The sequence below is a fragment of the Dendropsophus ebraccatus genome, chromosome 3 (genome assembly GCF_027789765.1).
Source record: "Dendropsophus ebraccatus isolate aDenEbr1 chromosome 3, aDenEbr1.pat, whole genome shotgun sequence".
Lineage (NCBI taxonomy): Eukaryota > Metazoa > Chordata > Amphibia > Anura > Hylidae > Dendropsophus > Dendropsophus ebraccatus.
The window spans coordinates 121,491,042-121,512,899 of NC_091456.1; the positions used below are offsets into that span (position 1 = coordinate 121,491,042).

The 21,858-nt window shown below is 40.5% G+C and overlaps 1 protein-coding gene across 1 annotated transcript in view; it reads right to left on the reverse strand.

Annotated features, from left to right (window-relative positions):
- The window catches only part of LOC138786539 (receptor-type tyrosine-protein phosphatase S-like), a 338,771-nt gene that overhangs the window by 149,228 nt on the left and 167,685 nt on the right, over positions 1-21,858 (reverse strand). Inside the window, exons 7-10 of the mRNA XM_069963521.1 lie at positions 9,011-9,280; positions 7,217-7,798; positions 5,037-5,170; positions 3,999-4,143 (exon numbers count right to left, since the gene is read on the reverse strand). Coding sequence (XP_069819622.1) covers positions 3,999-4,143; positions 5,037-5,170; positions 7,217-7,798; positions 9,011-9,280 — 1,131 coding nt within the window. The remainder of the gene's footprint in view (positions 1-3,998; positions 4,144-5,036; positions 5,171-7,216; positions 7,799-9,010; positions 9,281-21,858) is intronic.

A 21,858-nucleotide genomic window follows, 5' to 3' on the forward strand; every position in this document is an offset into this window, starting at 1 on the left:
ATCTGCTGCATATACGGTGTGTGGGTTTATACCCTTAAAATAACTTAAACTTGCAGCCCTGTGTCAAATTGGTGTTGCCTAGAGTGTGTGTCCGCCCTAGGCCTGCACCGCCTCTCTGTCCCTCCTCCCCGTCCTCCTCGTCATTAAGAATGCCCCCGGGCAGGATTTTTCCTATTCATCACCTGAACACTGCACAGGTGCCTTAACAATCCAGCTCATGTGCAGTGTTCACACAAGTGATGAATAGGAGAAATTGTTCTTGGGGCGTTCCTAATGATGAAGAGGGTTGGGAGGAGGGATGGAAAGACGGTGCAAGCCTAGGGCATAGACACTCTAGGCCCTGCCAATTTGACACAGGGCTGCAAGATTTAAAGTTGTTTTTTAGGACAATAACTGCATCACCTGCCGAATGGACCCCTTGGATCAAAAGCAGCTATCTGAAGGTACAAGCGGTTTGGGAGGGTCAGATTGTGGGTACAGGATCGCTTTAAAAACTTAGATCAGAGCCCATGGCAAAAATCTAATGGAAAAAAATTACTATGAAGCAAATCGTCACAACAGAAGGCAGATTTCAAGCAGATTTTATGCAGATTGAAATGAAGATGAAAAATATTTTACGTGAATATACCTTAAATGTAAATTCTAAAAGTCACGTAGAAAATATTTACAAGGGTGGAATTCTGCTTTAAGGGTATAGAGGGAGCTTTATTAAGTAGTCTTACAGCAGGAATGTTCTGAGGAGCACATTGCAACCAATGAGAGCTCAGCTTTTACTTTACTGTTGCTCATGATTATCTGAAATCTGAACTGTGGTTAGTTGCTGTGAGCAACAAACAACATTCTTACTGTAAGACTAGTTGATAAATATCCCTCAAGGCATTTTTTTCATGTAGTAAGGCCAAAAACAAGCAGCTGAAAACACTGTACGTGTGACTGGACACTGAAAATTAAAGGGGTTGTCTGGGAAGGAGGGGAAGTGGTGAAGATAAATATATGCGCTATATATATATATATATATATATATATATATATATATATATATTTATTTATTTAATTAATCCCTCCCAAGGCATATCTAAAATACATCCTATATGGACATCCTTGTTAATATGCTGTTTTTTTTGTTTGGCCAAACAAAAAAACAAACAAACCTATACTTACCCTGCAGGCCCTGCTGCAGCTTCTGCTCCTTCCAATCCCCTGCTACTCCTGTCTGCTTCCAAGGTGAGAGCAGCGCAGGACCTTCCCACTCAGTCAATCACTGGCCATAATGGGACACAGCCGTGGCCAATGACTGACTAAGTGGGCTTGTTCTGCTCTGAACGCTCATCTTGGAATCAGGCAAAAGACAGAGAAAGGCAGGATTGGAAGGATCTGAATTTTTCTATGACAACAGCAACATATTTCCTCCTTTTTTTAAGACAAATAAACCCATTTTAAAATAAATTGTTTATTTTCTAAAACCTAATGCTTTTTAGAGCATATAGTTGACATATAGGATTGGAAAACTTCCAAGAGTACATGCCAAACATGCCTATCAGCAACTGACAATAATACGAACAGTCTACAAAATTCACCTCCCAGAAGTGGAGATGATGGGACAGAGTGCCGCTTCTGCTTGCGGGATTCTCAGCAGCCAGACCGCAACGGATTCGAACTTCTGATATGTCGCTATGACATGTCAGAAGTTTTAAAAAACGGTAGTTACGATTTAAATATATATTTTACAAGAGCTTTCAAACATAACTGCAAAATCCTTAGGCCGGTTTTGCACACAACATTTTGTGGCAGTTTTTCATTACAATTTTTAGCCAAAGCCTGGGAGGATTTAAAAGGGAAATATAAAAACTATTAAAATACTTTTGACTTTGTGTTAAAAATGTCTGTGTGTGACAATAGCCTTATGTTGTCATTACCTAACCAAATGCAATAAGGACATTTGGCAATGCAATTGTGCAACCTTTCTCATTTTCTATGCTGAAAAAAGGCACTCAAAAGGTAGGTCATTTTCATGTAATAATTGTACAGGGAAAGTGCGTATGGTTCTCTGTTATCTGTCATTTTACTAATGGAAAAAACACCTTGTATAATCTGGCACTGTTTTGTACCATGTGCTTAATTCTCCAACAGATGTGTGCCATGTTAGGGAAAGTAGTGAAAGCTGCATTGCTTTAACAGAATACAACATAGTGGAAAGGTGCATCCGTCCTAGTAAATCTTCAGTAATGTTATGTCAAATAAATAAACAGAACCACCTAGTGTAAGCACTGCAGTGATCAGCAAATGATACTGTCAAATGAAATGTTAAAAAAACAAGTGATAACCTAAAGTGACACTGTCACCCCCTATTTGCATTTTGACTGCTCTCCACAGGTGTAAAGGGTAAATGTTACAGCTTTCATTACTTATTTTATATCACACCTCATGGTGCTTGTTCTGGTAAAAAGTCATTTTTATCACCTGTGGATTGGTATATGTGGGCAGGGCCTCTTAGCCTTTGTGCCACATCACTCCGCCCCTAGGGCCACTTAGCCCCGGCCCATCCGTGATGTCATCGCCGTAAAGGCCCTGCCCCCTCAGCGGCCATTGGTGTGGGACAATCTAGGGGGTGGGGCCTAGAGCCTTAGGCTGGCCCTTCCATTGGCTGCTGAGGGGGTGGGGCCTATGCAGTGATGACATCATGGATGGGGGCGGGGCTAAGTGGTGCTAGGGGCGGAGCGATGTGGCACATAGGCCACGAGGCCCCGTCCACCTATACCAGGCATGTCCAAAGTCCGGCCGGAGGGCCATTTGCGGCCCGCGTTCCGAACTTTTACGGCCCCCCAGGTATCCAGCTTGCTATTATCTGCCTGTGTTATAAAGCATATAGCATGTAGCATGTAAAATGGTCGGCCCTCGCACATGTTCACTTCATCAAATTTGGCACTCTTCGAAAAAAGTTTGGACATGCCTGACCTATACCAATCCACAGGTGATAAAAATGACTTTTTACCAGAACAAGCACCATGAGGTGTGATATAAAATAAGTAATGAAAGCTGTAACATTTACCCTTTAAACCTGTGGAGAGCAGTCAAAATGCAAAAAGGGGGTGACAGTGTCCCTTTAAGTCCTAACAGGGTGTGTTATGTTTTGGATTATGTGGACCACAAATGCTATTTAGTTTTCCGCCCCTACAGACAACTTATATTAAGGGCTGACAACTGATCTCCTTGGATTTATAATAAGAAGAAATAATTATGACAGCTCTATCTGAATGTGGGTAATGGCAAGCAAATAAATTAAGCAAATGATTAAGGGAATATTTACATCTCAACAAATAAATGTTATCCCTTTTCACAACTAAAAGTTATACAAGTTTGTATAGTACTATAGCCTAACTATATTTCCCTACTTTTTCCACCATTATTCACTTTCAGTGGATAAAAATCTGTGCTGCTCATGTTATACAAAAGTGCCTGGCTTGTTACAAGAACAGTTTTGTCACAAAATCATAACGCGCGAGACCTACACACTGAAAGAGTTAGCAGGCGGGATCCGACGCAGAGTCCGCAGGCGGGGGTTCTGAGCGGAATCTCTGTGCTAATTCCGTAGTGTGTACGGGCATTAACATTTGGTGACAGTGACAATTGCATTGTCAAACAGCACTGGGAAACGTCTTTTGCTGAGAACTTCTGGAACTAACAAAGAGCTGATAAAGCAGGAGGCCCAAATATACCAGAGGCCACTTACAAAAATCCTGTGAATAGCTATCTATATATAGATATATATATTTTTATTTTTTTTGTGGATCTGGAACTGTGCATCTGGAAAGATGCAATGATTATGACTGCGTGAGGTATAGCTTATAAGCTAAGGAAAAATATTAACGTTATTTAAAGCAAATTCAAATTAAATTAAGACATAAAACTTATCTAACATTAGTTAACAGAAAAAAACATTTGGTCTAATCTATCAATAAAAAGTTTGACCCCATTTTATAAAGAAAGGGGACACTTACTAGACTGCATTGTGCGCTCTCTAACATCCGATGTCCAAGCCCCTTGACCTTGATTAGAACGAGCAGCAAGGCGAAATATATACTCTGTGTTGGGTTTTAAGCCTTCCACTAAATAAGATGTTGCAGGATCAAATGTCTTTCGTATCTGTTACAAAATACAGTATTAGTAGAAGATTACTCCTTATTTTGAATGTCAAAGTGAGGAGCACATGTATAACATATATTACTCAACAACATATACATAAACTAGGTATAGTGTTATGGCTAATCATTATGGTACAAGATTAAAGAGGTACTGTGGCAAAAAAGAATTCTTTCAAATCAACTGATTTCAGAAACTTATATTAATTTGTAATTAATTTAAAAACTCAAGTCTTCCAGTACTTTTCCACTGCAGTATGCCCTGCATGAAATTGTGTATTCTTTCCAGCCTGACACATCTGTCTGTGACTATCCAGAGCAGTGGTAAATCCCCATAAAAGACTTTACTGTTTTGGGCAGTTCCTGTCACTCATGTATGGAGTACCCCTTTAACCAATGCATCACATGCTTGCTGGCTTCTATAGTGCTAACCCCATATATGGGGTCAGCAGGAGCAGTCAGTCACTAATCACTCTTGCCAGATAAATACACATCTTCAGAACAGATCTCTGCTGAAAAAGATCAGTAATGGCAACTCATAGATCACTTCTCATGACATAGAGGTATAGCTTGATTGGATTTTTTTTATATTCTATCAAGTATAAATAATATAAGTTTTCTATCCACTTTTTCTGACAAGCAACTTAAAGAATGTTTGTGTAGGTGGCCAGATCTCATTGGACTGAAGCATGTCAATTTTCTACATATCTTCATCTCTATAACACAGAATAGATGCTTAATAAAGTATAATGCACTTAATAAAATATATCAAAAGAGTTATGAAAGGTTATGAAAGCAAAAGTCATATTACCTTAATCACTGTTATAAGGTTGTTTTACAACATAAACTACAATATTATTATTATTTACTTAATGCAAGTGGAAAAAAAAGACCTACCTCATTCCCTCGTTCTCCTTCCTTGTAACAAACCTCATACTTCACAATGCTATCCTGACGAGGGGGGCTCCATGTCAGGCTAATGCTGGTTTCTGACTTGGCTTCGGCTCTGAAATTCATTGGCTGACCAGGGACTGGTGAGATTTATTATACAGAACAAAGTAAATATTAAGTGAATTGACATTCACTCATAATAATATTACAATCATTTTAAGGGCTATTGCTATCCCAACTAATATACTTGCAGGGCTTATCATGTTAAATATTCTTGCAAATGCATAAATTTAGCCAGCCAATAACAGGTGGATACCACATGATGATAAATGTAGTCATAAGCTCTGTTGGTTTAACAAAAGGGTAATAAATGGGGAATTTATGTACTATGGCTTCATACTACTCAAGTGTAATGTATGGTAGTGTGTGAATTCCAAAAGAGCAAGGTTCAAAACTGCATATTTTTGCTGTATGTTACGCATGCTCCATACACAGTGGGTGTCAACTTAAGTGGCGCAGCTACCATAAAGGCAGACCACACCACTGCCCACCGGGCCAGACTGGCACCTGGTTTATTAACCTTGGGACCTAATGATGAACGCTTACAGTTAAAATCTGTGGCGCTCTGACTGAACGAGCAAGAAGCCATTGACTTCCCACCCTTTCAGTCTCTCTTGTAGCAGCATTGCACCTTCAGCCCCTATGACACCCAACCAGCCCTTTAGGTGAAAAAATAAAAGCATTATGGCTCTTAGAAGGCGAGGAGGAACATTGCTTCAAATGACTTTTGACATGAAGGGGTTAAGAACCCATGACATCAAGGCATTCCTAAGGAGGTACAAAGAGGGCTTACAACATGGGCCCTCTCTGTATTGTGACGCTACCGGGGACCGTGGCTCTAAGCTGTCTAAATTGACAGCGGCATTTAAATGGCTTGTAAAATTCCTTCCTGGTTCGTTTTGTGTGTGTGTGTGTGTGGGGGGGGGGGGATCAGCTAGGCGCGCCGCGATTGCGACAAGCTGATCCGTTATTTTCAATGTCCGGGTCCTCTTCTGGTTCCCAGCGCTGTCCCAGCTTGACGATTGCTTTAGGCTGCCTGTAACAGCCTGAAGCATTTAAGCGTAGGTAAAATTGATCACTGCCGTACACATGTACGGCATTGATCCCTAAGAGCAATCATGGTATTGCTCAAAGGAGTATCCTATGGGGACTACAAATTAGTGTAAAAAAAAGCTTTATTTTTTCTTTGAAAAAAAAAAGGCTAGGGCTTATTTTTGGAGAAACGCAGGATGCCCCTACACCAGCTTTTCCCAACCGGGACGATGGCAAAACCCCAGTGGAAAATGTGCACTTTCTCTTTACGAATCCCTAGGAGCTGTTGCCGCGCAGCTTCTAGGGATGCACATATCACTTTGATGTTCCGCCCGCACTTTGTCTGGCAGGTTCTGAAGACATGAAACATAGCTGGAAGACATCATTACGGTGGTCTGGACCAGATGGAGAGGAAAAGGAAAAGTGATGCCTCAGATCACAGAAGACGTCACCTGTGATTTACTGAATGACAATTTTTGTATTTTGTAGAACATTATTTGGTAGGGGTGCTCAGAGCTAATTTTTTTTCAAGGGGTGCCTCGAGGTGGAAAAGGTTGGGAAGCACTGCCCTACACAGAAGTCCCACTCTACAGTATATGGTAGTTAGCTTCCATACTGTATGTCCCACTGTTGCTCCTATACTGTAAGTTCCTCTGTAGTTCACTATACTGTAAACCTCCAACTCTCCCCTCTGCAGTATCTCAATCATACTGTATACATCCTCTCTGTTCAGTAAGGCCCTCCCCCCCATGTAACCCCCCCCCCCCCAAATAGTTCTTTCCCCATACTGTATATATACCCCTCTGCAAGAAGGACCCCATACTGTATACCTTCATCCCCCTCTGTAGTTGTCCCCATACTTTATACCTCCCTCCTCTCCACACAGTGTCTGGGATTTGATCAGCTGATTAACTAAAGGCTTATTTTTGAAGTAGGCCTTATATTTCAAGCCTATTCCAAAAAGCCTGCAAAATGAAACCAGGGCTTATTTTATCAGGGTAGGCCTTATTTTCAGAGAAACACAGTATACAGGCAAAGAGCTAATAAATGATCCCAAATCTATTTCAAATCTATGTGTACAGTAAAAAGCTTACCTCCCTGCTGTGTTTTGACTTGAATTGGATCAGAGAGTGGACCATCTCCCACTGAAGTAAAAGCCAACACTCTGACAGTATAGGTTTCGTGTTCTAATAGGTTTCCTATAGTAGTCAAAAGATTGTCATCCACATTATACTTTAGCCAGTTGCTGACTGGCTCATCAGGCTCCATAGTGTAGTAAACACGATAACCTCTTATTTGACCATTGGGCTCCACAGGTTCTTCCCACTGAATTATCATAGTGGTGGAGGTAAGCATTCGAGCTTGTACATTTCGTGGTGCACTAGCAGGTGCCTGCTCCCCTGTACGAGTTACAACAGGTTCACTGGGTGGTCCTTGGCCAATAGAGTTTACCGCTGACACCCAAATCTCATATTCAGAGTTAGGACTTAAGCCTCCAATGCTGTATCGCGTAGTAGTGATATCTTCTTTGATTTGATATGGTCCATCCTGCGTTTTAGACTTGTACTCTATTACATAGTAAGACACAGGATCAGGATTTCCTGAGTCCCAAGTGATTGTTATGCTTGTAGCAGTGGTTTCTGTAACTACAGGAGCTCCAGGTGCCTTGGGAAGGGCTAACAAGGTTAAGAGGGGAGGGAAAAAACAAGTAGTAACTACTAGATACATATTTAGAGCAAAGTTTCAATATGAAAACAAAATGACTGTAAATATACTTTATTTACACAACTTAACACAGGTGAAGTCTGGGGAAAATTTTTTATTATTGTATTGCCCCACAAAAGTGATACAAATCCCCAATATACACTTATTAAGGGAAATGCTTATAAAGTGCTTTTTTCCCTGCACTTACTACTGCATCAAGGCTTCAATTCCTGGATAAAATGGTGATGTCACTACCCGACTCCCAGAGCTGTGCGGGCTGTGGCTGTTGGAGAGGATGATAGCAGGGGGACACTGAGGGACACTGAGCATCCCTCTACCATCATCCTCTCCAGCAGCCACAGCCTTCACAGCTCTGAGAGTCGAGTCATGACATCACTAGTTTATCCAGGAAGTGAAGCCTTGATGCAGTAGTAAGTGCAGGAAAAAAGCACTTTATAAGCATTTCCGGTAATAAGTGTATATTGGTGATTTGTATAACTTTAGGGTGCAGTACAATACTATAATAAAAATGTTGCTTCTCCTTTAAAGTATAAGAAAGCCTGTTGAGATGACTGTACTGTATTGTAAGCTGAAAATCTGCATCTGCTGTCTGGTAATCGTCTTAATCATCCAGATCACAGAGAATCTGTAACTCTAGACACATTTGATGATTTTTTTTTTTGCTGTGGGTATTGGTAGATGTCCTGTAGTAAAAGATAATTCTAATTCTCCCTTTAGTTTTGAGATGGAAAATTAGTAAATAAAAAATTAAAATCTTTTTTTTTTTTTTTGCTGAAAAACAAAAAGCTAACTTAAAACCAGTATTTGGGAAAACCATTCTACATGCAATTCAGTTCCTGGTAGCTTCTTGTAGACAGATTGATGGATATTTATCAACGTTACGCTTTGCTGAGAGCAAGCATAGCCTCATCCCATACCTGCGTTGTAATGATTTACCCCTTCTAAAACGTGTGGATCATGGCTGAAATATATACGCCTGCTCTGGAGAAGGAGTAGATTTCTGTGCCTCCACAGATTTGCTGATCCGCATGCGCTTCTTAGTACATCTAGTGTGGCGCATTGGGGCTGGAATTTATATAAGACCAGTGTACAGGTACGCCAGCCTTAATAAATTCCCCCCATGTGCATATTTATGGCAAAAATCTAAAGAAAATAATACTTACATTTCACTGTGATTTGGGCTACAGACTCAATAACCCCAAGACTGGACATAGCAACACAGGTGTAATTAGCAGACTCCTTCACATTGGTGAGCTCCAGAACATTACGGCCCACAGGCATGTCATCTTCTGGGGTGAGATCTTCAGCACCCATCATCCACTTCACATATGGCATGGGTGAACCAACCGCAACACACGTTATATTTACATTACCTCCAGGCATTATTTCATGGCTCACAGGTAGAATGGAGAAGCGAGGAGCAACGCGACGAACTGCAGGTAAATTAACAAGGATACAGAAAGGAACAGACTTAAAAAGACACCATGTTTTTTAGACATCAATTGTATAAAAGACTTTAAAATAAAAACTTACTTCACAAACAAAAAGTGAGAATATAGAAACATTAAGCCATAATTCATAGCAAAAGGGTTCCATAGATCAGGAGTACACCCATCACAGCACAGATAATACACAAAAATTTATTAGCAATTTCTCATCTTTAACAACAGATATGGGGTATACAAACCAAATTAAACTTACACATTTTAGGGTTTTGTTGTTTGTTGTTGTTTTTTTTTTATATACAAATAAAGGCTCTTTAGGAATCCTATGACCTTAACAAGATGATTCATCATTGAGAAACTGCTGTTGGCTATGAAGGATGCCTCTCATATGTCAACATAGCCAAACCACTCTAACTACCAAAATCATACAATACATTTCAATGTACGTCTATTGTTTTGATGCACCGCATACCAGCAGCAGAGATGAGAAACTCTAATGAAATTTTTGTGGTTTTGGGGTGTAAAAACCCTAACGAAGCTTCTTCAGAATCTGACACGGTTTCATCGATAAATGCAGCTCTCAGAAACACAAACATCATGCAAAAGAGGTATAAAATAGATAAATAAAATAAAATAAAAACAGAAACGGGAAAGGAGACAAAAAGGGAAGGGAAAGACAGAAAATGCAGAGGAATATAACATAAGGGCAACTAGCAAATGCCCGCAATAATACTGGGTGTAGAAAAAGGCATCAGGGGATTAAGGGCAGAGAACCCACTTAAAGTTATTAATTACAGCATAGGTGACTAAATGTATTTAACATGAACACCTCCAGCCCTGGTGGGATATTCAACGGATTATTTGCAATAAAACAAAGTGATGGACTTAACGCTGAGAGTAACAGTGACATGTTCTGTGCATCCCCCTTGCTGATAGGTGGATGCAGTTTTCAGACCTCACGAGTTAGAACATGGATCAAGGGGTTGAGGCAGCCCCAGTTTCAGTGACTCTGTTCTTGGTAATGTACTGAGCAAAGTTTGGGGAAAATTTATGTATATATTATATACAAGCACATCATAAATTTTCTACTTCAATGTATGGGTCCAAATGGTGGAAAAAAAAAATGCTTTATAATCTCTTTTTTTTTTATATAGTAATGTGTATATATTTATATCTATCTATCTATCTATCTATCTATCTATCTATCTATCTAGATAGATAGATATAGATATATAAAAATATATAGGTTGTTTTTGACATATTACATGCCAATATGGGAAAGAAAAGAGTAATGTAAAAATTCTCCATGAACGTTTAAGCATCTAGTATTGATGGAACATACTGTTCGTAGCATTTTAAGCTAGTTCCTAGTTAGTATCCTGAAACATTAGAGTCTGTTCCAAAGAACAGAGTCACAGAGGCTCCGCCAAATCCTCAGGCACACCTAACATACAATGAAAAAAGTGGAAAAAACTAAATAACATGCGGACAGAAAAGAGTAGTGCAAGTCTTCTGATGGGGCCAACAAATAACTGAGTGCAGAGAGTAGAAATGGGACAGAAGCTGACTGACAAAATTTAGTCAGCAAACACATTTACAGACAAACAGCAGCATGTGATGCATATACTCTGTTGTCATGAGAAAAACTAAATACAAACTCTTAAACAGAGGAGGATTATTATAGAATCTAAAAATGTACAACTGACTCTAATATCTTTTATCGGAGTCTGAAGGACAGGGTTACAAAACATCAGCATGGTTAATATGTTTCGTTTTAAGTTGCAACATAAAAACAGAAAAGAAGCACTCACAGAGCAAGTGATCAAATATAGGGTTTCATAACTTCTAAACCTTAACCAACCCCCCATCTGATTTTCCCATTGCTTCCACATTATTTTTTGATCTGCAGAGGTCTATTATGCAACCACATGCAAGGAAACAGTGGAGCAGATTGCAGCTTTCAGAGGCCTTTTTAGAAATGAAAGGTTTTGATAACTACCCTCACTTAGACTTTCTCCTATGTAAAAACAATAATTTCAATAATTTATCTGTTGATCAGTTCTGACTTCTAATTTTAGTTATATCAGGGCCTCAACATGGTTTCTAACTTACAGGAAATGCATCAGAAATGAATTAAAACACTTTATACTATCTTGAGTTCTAAATATAATGTAAATTACATATTTTATTATGTTATTTTTCTCACAAAAGGAATTCATTGAGGTGATGAATTATTGACATCCCACAATTTTCTTTTTATGTTGCATAGAAAGCTGGTGTCACTGGAGAAAATTGTTAGCTGCAGTGTTTTTGAATCTTAAACACCTTAATCACAGATAGGCTGGGTTCACAGTATGTATTTTTTATCCATTTTTTTTCATCCGTTCTTGCAAAAAAAAAAAAAAAAAATGGATGGAAAATAAATGCATTCGTGTGCATCCGTCTTAATCCGTTTTTCCATTGACTTCCATTAAAAAAAAAAAAAAAAAAAAATAGATGCATTTGGATGGAAGTCAATGGAAAATCGGATCAAAACGGATGCACACGCATGCATCCGTTTTTTTCATCCTTTTTTTTTTTTTTTTTTTTTGCAAAAATGGATTGCAAAAAGGTAGTGTGGACCCAGCCTAGGTCTCAGGACAGACTGCAGCTAACCTGAGTTTGTCTAGTATCTAGAGATCGATAGGCGAGTTGCTTTTAGTGAATGTGATAGAGTTTATCTCCTGTCTTTCGACATTGGGTGTCAGGGTTTTAAAAGGGTTATCTGGTTAGGTAAAATATATGTTAAACCATCCCCCTCCTGGAGTCTAACAATTCATTCCATACATGTAATTACCTTTCCTGTCTTCTTCCCTCAGTTTTGAGCATGCTGCTTTCTGCTAAAAAATAGTGAGAGCTGTAAGTCCATCTCTGCTCTCAGCCCCTCCTCCTTCCTTCCAGATGGTGGATGTAAGCAAGTCCCTATCTGCAACACTGTAGCACCTTTGTAATGAAGGGAGAGATATTCACAATGAGTTCATCAGCAATGGGCCTACAAAGTTGCAGAAAAAGCCTGCCAGGGACTTGTCTACATCAGCCTTCTCAGAAGAGGGAGGAGAGGAGGGGGTTGAGAGCAAAGATGATGTGAGCAGCTTAGACACAGGTTTTTGTGTCTTTAGCAGAAAACAGCAGCTCAGAACTGAGGGAAGGAGACAGATAAGGTAATGAGTAAAGATCGAAGGTGCAGCTCACCTGTATATGATTTGGCAGAGGTTAACTGGGATACACCGTCCAATGCACACAGTGACTACAAATTCTAAACATACCAGTCCTCAAAGCAAAATCTGATAATATATGTCAATTTATTGTAATAAAATGTAATAAAAAATAATCTTAAACCTGAGGTGTCTTTCTGTCCTTTCCAGGGTAAAATACTCATAGACACATTAAAAGCATAAACCATACAAATGCATAAGCCCCAGGGTCCTTATAGTGCAATAGATCAACACAGAGGGTTAGGGAATGCGGGACAAAAGCATACGAGAACAATAAAAAAAAATCATAAAGGTGTATAAAACAATTAGATAATCATATAAATAGCCATATAGTCATTATACTGAAATGCTTCAAATAAATGGTCAGCACAAATGTGGTAAAACTGGTCTTTTGGTTCAGACCAAGAGAGGGATTCTCATCATCCTCTCACTGACCTGCAATAAAATCACACAGTGAAAGCAGGCAGATGGGGGTAGTAGTCCTGGCTCACTGGACTGATCCAACTTTGTTGTTAAAATTCAAAAGTCAGTTTGTTTGTAGATTATGTTCCAAAGTAAATGATCTCTTATGTGGAGTGTATGGTTATTAGACTAGTATAAGAGATACCGCTGATCCCCGGAGTTCTGTCTGAGATACAGGATCTGCGTCTTCTCAGGAGTCACCGGTGTCCCGGTCTGCCCGCGGTGATTACAGTGACGTCAACAGCCTTGTTCCTGATCTGTGTCAAAGTGTGGCCCTGCTGGGGGTAGTAGTCTTGGCTCACTGGACTGATCCAACTTTGTTGTTAAAATTCAAAAGTCAGTTTAGTGAGCAAAGAAACACAGATAGGAGCACTCTTCTTGCTACAACCAATGGTGATTTATTCAGCCGGCTAGCTGGTCATCGGATGCAGACAGATAACAGGCAACAGCTGTTTCGCACGGCGCAGCGTGCTTTGTCACAGCCACAACGTCATCACGTATACCGCCCCCTTATATACACATCACACTAAATATCCATTACCATAAAAACATTACATATATATACAGTTGAGAGATAATGCTTCATTCTTGCCGTCTGCAAAATATGGTACCATATTTTCATGTTTTGTTCATACTGTTACCAGCAGGTGCCATGTATTGAGGATCGATCATTTAATCCAAGTGGGCCTAATGCATCCATTCTCAGAATTAATTCTGTTTCCTTCTGCAACAATTGGGTCAGTCTATCCCCCCCTGCTGGTGAATTCTGCAATCTTAGCAATCAGAATTCTCAGAAAACAGAATTAATTCTGAGAATGGATGCATTAGGCCCACTTGGATTAAATGATCGATCCTCAATACATGGCACCTGCTGGTAACAGTATGAACAAAACATGAAAATATGGTACCATATTTTGCAGACGGCAAGAATGAAGCATTATCTCTCAACTGTATATATATGTAATGTTTTTATGGTAATGGATATTTAGTGTGATGTGTATATAAGGGGGAGGTATACATGGTACGCTGCGCCGTGCGAAACAGCTGTTGCCTGTTATCTGTCTGCATCCGATGACCAGCTAGCCGGCTGAATAAATCACCATTGGTTGTAGCAAGAAGAGTGCTCCTATCTGTGTTTCTTTGCTCACTACATTGGAACTTCTTGGCTGTATGCTGTGAGCACCTTCAACAACCAGGATCGCTATGCGGTGAGTCCGAGTGCCGTGGTTCGTCTATGGTCTGAGTAGTGCGGGGAAGCTATTTTGAGTGAGCTCTGTTGGACTGTCTTGCATTCATCCCATAGCACACTCATGGAGGCCGCAGAGACCAATATGGAGACTCAAGAAACCGCTCCAGGATTATCACCTGAGGCTGATCCCACGTTGGCTACTGGTCGGGTGGATGTGGAGGAATTCTTTTCTGACTGCAATATAAAAGACGAGTACCAAATGTTGGGCACTAAGGCCCTTGAATTCCGTATTATCACACTTGCGGAAAAAGAAGTAAAATTGTTTTGGACAATGAACTCTTTGCAATCCTATATAAAAAGCCATAGGTCCCCACGGGGACTGCGAGTGTACAAGGAAATCTCGCAATTCCAAGAGGACGTTACCTTTAAAACTAAGTGGGAACAACTGCATATGAATCATTCCCTAAACCTCACTAAATTAGTGCTGGAAAGAACTGAAATGGAATATTCCACGATTACAGGTGAACTACAAAAAGCTAAAGCTGAATTAAAATCTCGCTTAACTGAATTACAATATTCCAACATGTTAAAACGGATTGATAAACGTGTTGTTCCTGTACAGGTGGAATTAAAAGAACGAAAGCGGAATAAATTCCTGTGGGATAAACAGGACTATGATAGTGGAAAAGTGTTCAGTTGGAATGCAAAACCTCAGAGACGTACCAGAAGATTTCGCAAACAAAATAAACAACCTGAATACTGGACAACGGATTCCGGATCTGACTCAAGTGCTGATATTCCACCAACAACCTCTACAGTGAGTACCCCTAATCAAACCCCTTTGGGAGACGGACAAGGAGGGGTGTCAAGAGGTGGAAAAGATATAAAGAGAGGCTCCAAGAGAAAACATGTGTCGTGGCGCCATTAAGAGACTGTCATGAAAATGAAGGTACCCCCTGGTTAACATCTGATGGACATTTAACTATAGTGAACCTGACTGATATTGAGATTTCTAATGATTGTTTATTACTATTGTCAAAAGGTTTAAATTTTTGTATGAGTTCGAAATTTGATCCGGTACAATTTACATTTGATTTACATAAAAGCATAAGAAAGTTAAACTTGCGAAAGTTCTTTGCTAACCGACAGGGTGGTAACAGTAACGTAGTAGCAGTAGGTGAACAACCATGCACAGTTAGTCCCCTGGGCTTTAGCATGAGTCCTCAATTTGATCAGATAGACCGTGAGATACTGATATCGCTTATGGAACTACAGGGAGACTTCCCTCCTGCCCCCCCCCCCCCCCCCCCCCCCAGAGGTTCCAAGTGTTTTCCGTGGTGGTGTACCTTCCACCTTCAATCCCCCCTTGTCTGCTGGTTCATTCCTGGATTCCTGGATTTATTTGAACAAAAAGTGACCCAGGAAGTAAAATCATTGATTTATCCTGAGCCTAATAAGAACTTAACTAAAGGTGAATATAGAGCGTTACAATGGCTTAAATCCAGGGATGATATCATTGTGAAACCAGCAGACAAGGGAGGCAATATAGTCCTCCTTAAAAGAGAGTATTATGTATATGAGGCTGAACGTCAGTTGAACGACACAAATACCTATGTGAAGTTACAAAAGGACCCATTAGTTGATTATTTAGCAAAGATTAAATCAGTGCTACGGAGAGGTGTGGAGAATGGTCTGATGTCTAGGCGGTTTGCGGAGAAGCTCATTGTTGAGAATCCCTGCAGACCGTACTGGCACTGGATCCCGAAATTGCATAAGGATATGGTTCACCCTCCCGAATGCCCCATAGTGGCGGGTAGAGGCTCTGTAACTGAGCCAGTATCCAAGTATTTGGATTGGGTCCTGAGACCGTTATTACAACAGGTACCATCGTATCTACGGGATACAAAAGAGCTTCTATTGATCTTGGAGGATTTTGCTTGGGGGAAAGGTTGGTCGTTAGCCAACATTGACGTTGAGAGCCTGTACACTCGCGGGTGTACAGGCCATTCGAAGTCGATTGCTGAGGATGGGAACTATGGAGGAAAGTTTTGTTTCATTTTTGTGTGAACTGCTGGGCTTTGTTCTCCACCATAACGCCTTCCAGTTCGCTGGTCAGTGGTACTGCCAGCGGGCTGGAACGGCGATGGGGACTCCGGTCGCCCCAACTTTCGCAAATTTATTTTTGGTGGAATTGGAGGAGGAATTAATTTTTTCAATAAAAAATATTTTTATATCTAAAATAATGTTGTTTATGCGTTACATCGATGACGTTTGGTCCGGTACGAATGAAGAATTTCAGCAGTTCATTACATATATGAATGTTAACAATTACAATATGCGGTTCACCTCCCACTTCGGTGGAGACCAGTTGGATTTCTTAGATGTACATTTGCAGGTGGTAGATGGCAGTATTCAGATAAGCGGTTATCGAAAACCGACGGCCACTAACATGTTACTCAATTATACAAGCGATCACCCAGTACATGTTAAACGAGCAGTGCCTTACGGACAATTTGTGCGGCTACGCCGCATTAACAATACAGCGGATTTATTTGAGCAACAATCCCGTGAGCTGTGTGAACGCTTGTATAAGAGAGGCTATCCACAAAAGGAAGTGAGAGAAGCCCTGGAGAGGGCCCGTAATCTAGATCGCAATGAGTTGATCCGGAGATCTAGTGCACGTAAAAAATCAAATAGGTTCGTGTTCACATTTGGTCATGGACCTATGGATAATGTGATTAAGGCAGCAATCTTTAAACACTGGCATGTTCTTGAGGGTGAGTCTACCTTGAAAGAGTTAACTGACACACGTCCTATAGTTGCTTTCCGGCGCTGTAAAAATCTCTGAGATTAAATTGTTAGAGGAAGACTAGAGGAGAAAGCGGAGGAAAAACGCATGTGGTTGGGACGAACAAAAGATATGCAAGGTAATTACAAGTGTGGCCGTTGCAGTTATTGTTCACAACTAAATAATGTACAGGAAGTGCAGTTAGGGGGCAATAGGTGGAAGGTGCGTGACTTTATAACCTGTAAAACCCCTTTTGTAGTCTACGTCATTATCTGTAGCTGTGGCTTCTACTACATAGGGAAAACTGTACGCCCGATGTATGTGAGATTTGCGGAACATGTTCGATCGATAAGGACAGGCAAAGGGTGCCCGAAATTGATCGAACATGTACGCTCGGCCCACGGTGGTAACAGTTCAGACCTGCGTTTTATGGGATTGCTGAGATTGCAGAATTCACCAGCGGGGGGGATAGACGGACCCAATTGTTGCAGAAGGAAACAGAATTAATTCTGAGAATGGATGCATTAGGCCCACTTGGATTAAATGATCGATCCTCAATACATGGCACCTGCTGGTAACAGTATGAACAAAACATGAAAATATGGTACCATATTTTGCAGACGGCAAGAATGAAGCATTATCTCTCAACTGTATATATATGTAATGTTTTTATGGTAATGGCTATTTAGTGTGATGTGTATATAGGGGAAGGTATACGTGATGACGTTGTGGCTGTGACAAAGCACGCTGCGCCGTGCAAAACAGCTGTTGCCTGTTATCTGTCTGCATCCGATGACCAGCTAGCCGGCTGAGTAAATCACCATTGGTTGTTGCAAGAAGAGTGCTCCTATCTGTGTTTCTTTGCTCACTACATTGGAACTTCTTGGCTGTATGCTGTGAGCACCTTCAACAACCAGGATCGCTATGCGGTGAGTCCGAGTGCCGTGGTTCGTCTATGGTCTGAGTAGTGCGGGGAAGCTATTTTGAGTGAGCTCTGTTGGACTGTCAAAAGTCAGTTTGTTTGTAGATTACATTCAAAAGTAAATGATCTCCTTATGTGGAGTGTATGGTTATTACACTAGTATGACAGATACCTGTCAGTGGCTGGGAAATAGTGTGAGGAAGAAGCTAGCAGCTTCAAACACGTCTGGCAGCCACCCAACATTTGCCTACACCCCTCAACAGTCACCTGAACATACCCCTGGATCTATTCCCCATCTCTCTAAGTCTGGGAGGAGCTGGCTCAACAGTGACTTTGCCTACTGCACTACCGGCAGAAGGGCCACGCTTTGACACAGACCAGGAACAAGGCTGGTGACATCACTGTATTCACCGCGGGCAGACCGGGACGCCGGTGACCCCGGAGAAGACGCAGATCCTGTATCTCAGACAGAACTCCGGGGACCAGCAGAATCTCTTATACTAGTCTAATAACCATACACTCCACATAAGAGATCATTTACTTTGGAACGTAATCTACAAACAAACTGACTTTTGAATTTTAACAACAAAGTTGGATCAGTCCAGTGAGCCAGGACTACTACCCACATCTGCCTGCTTTCACTGTGTGATTTTATTGCAAGTCAGTGAGAGGATGATGAGAATCCCTCTCTTGGTCTGAACCAAAAGACCAGTTTTACCACATTTGTGCTGACCATTTATTTGAAGCATTTCAGTATAATGACTATATGGCTATTTATATGATTATCTAGTTGTTTTATACAACTTTTTTTATTGTTTTTATATGCTTTTGTACCGCATTCCCTAACCCTCTGTGTTGATCTATTGCACTATTAGGACTCCGGGGCTTATGCATTTGTATGGTTTATGCTTTTGATGTGTCTGAGTATTTTACCCTGGAAAGGACAGAAAGACACCTTAGGTTTAAGCTTATTTTTTATTACATTTTATTACAATAAATTGACATATATTATCCGATTTTGCTTTGAGGACTGGTATGTTTAGAATTAGATAAGGTACTGAATTGTTAGTCTCCAGGAGGGTGGATGATTCATTGTATACTTTACCTAACCGGATAGCCCCTTTACGTGGTGTTGTTGCTTGTGGTGTACACACCTGGTCATTTCTCCGCCCACTGTGGAGATAGTTTTTAAACATTAGGGTGGGAATAATGAAGCTTCTCAGACCTACAAGGTCAATGGCAACTGAAATGGACTACTTTTGTTGCAAAAAAAAGTTGCATGAACATACTCTTAAGCTCTTAAAGTGAATATTTTAACTATTCTAAACCAAAGGGAGTTATAATTTAAAGGACACCTGTCATCCCCCGTGTCGGGGTGACAGGCTCCCGACCCCCTGTTAGATCCCCCTATACTCAGGTGATCCCGCCGGGTCCCACTTCCTGAGCCGGTCGGGTCACGGCGCGCGCGCTGACAGCAGAGTCAGATGCCCATAGAGAATGAATAGGGAGTCCGATGCTCCGTCATTCTCTTTGGCCATCGGACTCATCTCTCAGCGCGCGCGCCGGGCTTCGGGCGCTGAAATCTCCGTGACCCGACCGGCTCTGGAAGCGGGACCCGGCGGGATCACGTGAGTATAGGGGGATCTAACAGGGGGTCGGGAGCCTGTCACCCCGGCACGGGGGGTGACAGGTCCTCTTTAAAGAAAAATCTGTGTATACCTTTGGCTTTTCACTACAATATGTGTAAAGTATTTTACATACATATACACACACCACAAATTTCAATTCCCAGCTTAGAAAAGGTGAGAAGGGTGTCTGCTGCAAATGGAAAAGGTACTGAGAAGAATCAGTGCTGCCATTGAAAAAAGGTCTGAGGGGGTCAGTGCTGCCACTGGAAGTTGCTGAGTGGGTAAATGCTGTCATTGAAAGAGGTACTGGGGGGGCAATTTTGCTAGTACAAGAGGTGCTGAGGGGGTCAGTGCTGCTATTGGAAGAGGTGCAGAGGAGTCAGCGGAGGTGCCTGAAAGAATAAATTACAATTTTTTCATCTATATTTGGTAATCTGGATCTCTGGGATAGCGCTGATCTCGGGGAGTACCGCGCTTTCTTGCCTTTTTTTATGAATTACAGGCCCCAATTTGGGAGTATCCAGGTAACGGCCTTGGCAGCCCCGTTCTCTCAACATACCCCACTAGCCAGTAGATGACATCTGATCTATAAGAGTACCCTACCAATACAAGGCGGTGATATGCACAAAGCCCAAGGGGCTTCAAGGAGAGCGCTTTACTGTTTATTCTTCTTTGGTTCTATTGTGGTAAAGGATGAGGTGCTGGTGACACTGTCTCTTCTGGTTTGGGCACAAATGTAGTAAGAAAGCTTTGCATTTAAGTCCCATATAGGATAGGATCACTTTAAATTCTCCTGTACATAAATTACCTATTCAGACCATGAAAGTTTTTCCAATTACTTATTTTGCATGCTATAAATTCAAGTCAACAGGACGGCTAAGTACCTGCAATGGTAATGCCACAATTTATATTTAGAAGTACTGTATGTTGCTCTGTGAGTGCTCCTTTAAATACATACAATTTGAGGATAGATTTTATATTTAAACCACTGATTTTCAAGCCCCGATTTAGATAAAATAAATAAATACATGGTAAAATATAATAAAATTACAATAAACAAAAAAACATAGTGGTATGAGCATTTGAAGCACTGACATAATCCAATTATTTCATTGCACTCCAACAGTCAGCAAGCGGCGGCTCCAAACAGGGTGGGAGAAGACAAATATTATAATACCATTTTGGTGAGACAGGAATCATTCCGTCTTATTCCAAAATGCAGTAGAAAGGGATGTAGGGAGGGGAGCCAAAATAATGTGCAGCCTGTACAAAATAATGGAGGCTTAGATTACACCTTATTCTTCAATGCTTTAGAATGATGTGTTAATAATTTAACATTAGGAATTTCATCAAATTGTCTGACTGGAAGAGATTGCAACATAACAACAATAATGAAAGGAGATAAAAAATTCACAAGGTGTAATCTTTTTTCCTCTAAAGTAAAGACAAAGCAGTACAAATATAGTGTAGAACACTGATACAGACATAGATAATCTTTGTATTTGTGTTCCTGCCCTGTGTAAACTTTAAACACCCAGCTATCAGAAATTTCATAAAAAAACAATGCTTTAAAATTAACTTCAAGTTAATTATGTTAACTTTGTAAAGAGAATAAAAGTTCAACCAGTAGAAAATGAAAGGCAAATTTACTATTATCTAAACCGAATTAGTAAAAATATAAAACTTCATAGTGAGCTTCACTGACTGGTCTATCCTAAGTTTTCAAATATTTAGTAAGCAAAATGGTTTAATAGACATTATACTTCCGTATCTACAGTATGTACTGTAGCTTGACGCAGACCCAGGGCAGGAACTTTAGAAATATATGCATTATTTACCACAATAAACTAAAATATACTTGCTAACGCAAGGACAATAAAGATAAAGAATAAAAAAACACACATATGCAGATAAAATAAAACACATGCAAAGATAGTTGCATTCTTCTATCATGCATCAGGCTCAATGCCCAAGCACCCAATAACCATGACGACGAAAAGTGCAAAAACCCAGCAACATTACCAAAGGATGCATAGAGAGGTCTCACAATGCAATATCATCTCAATCCCCAAAGCCCATGGACAGCTGCACTGTCCGTCACTAAAATAAATTTTTATTCTTTTCTTTTTTCTTTTTTTTTCTTTTTTTTTTAAGAATGTAAAAATGTGGGTAAAGAACGTAAACAAAAAAAAACACACCAACCTTCTCGTAGCTCTGAGGGATGTTAAGGGGTTTGATGCAGAACACAATGACATGAGGAGAAGAGAAAAAATAGGGGAGACACAGAGAGAGTAAAAAAAGACCTTCTCCAGGCTTTCAGCTG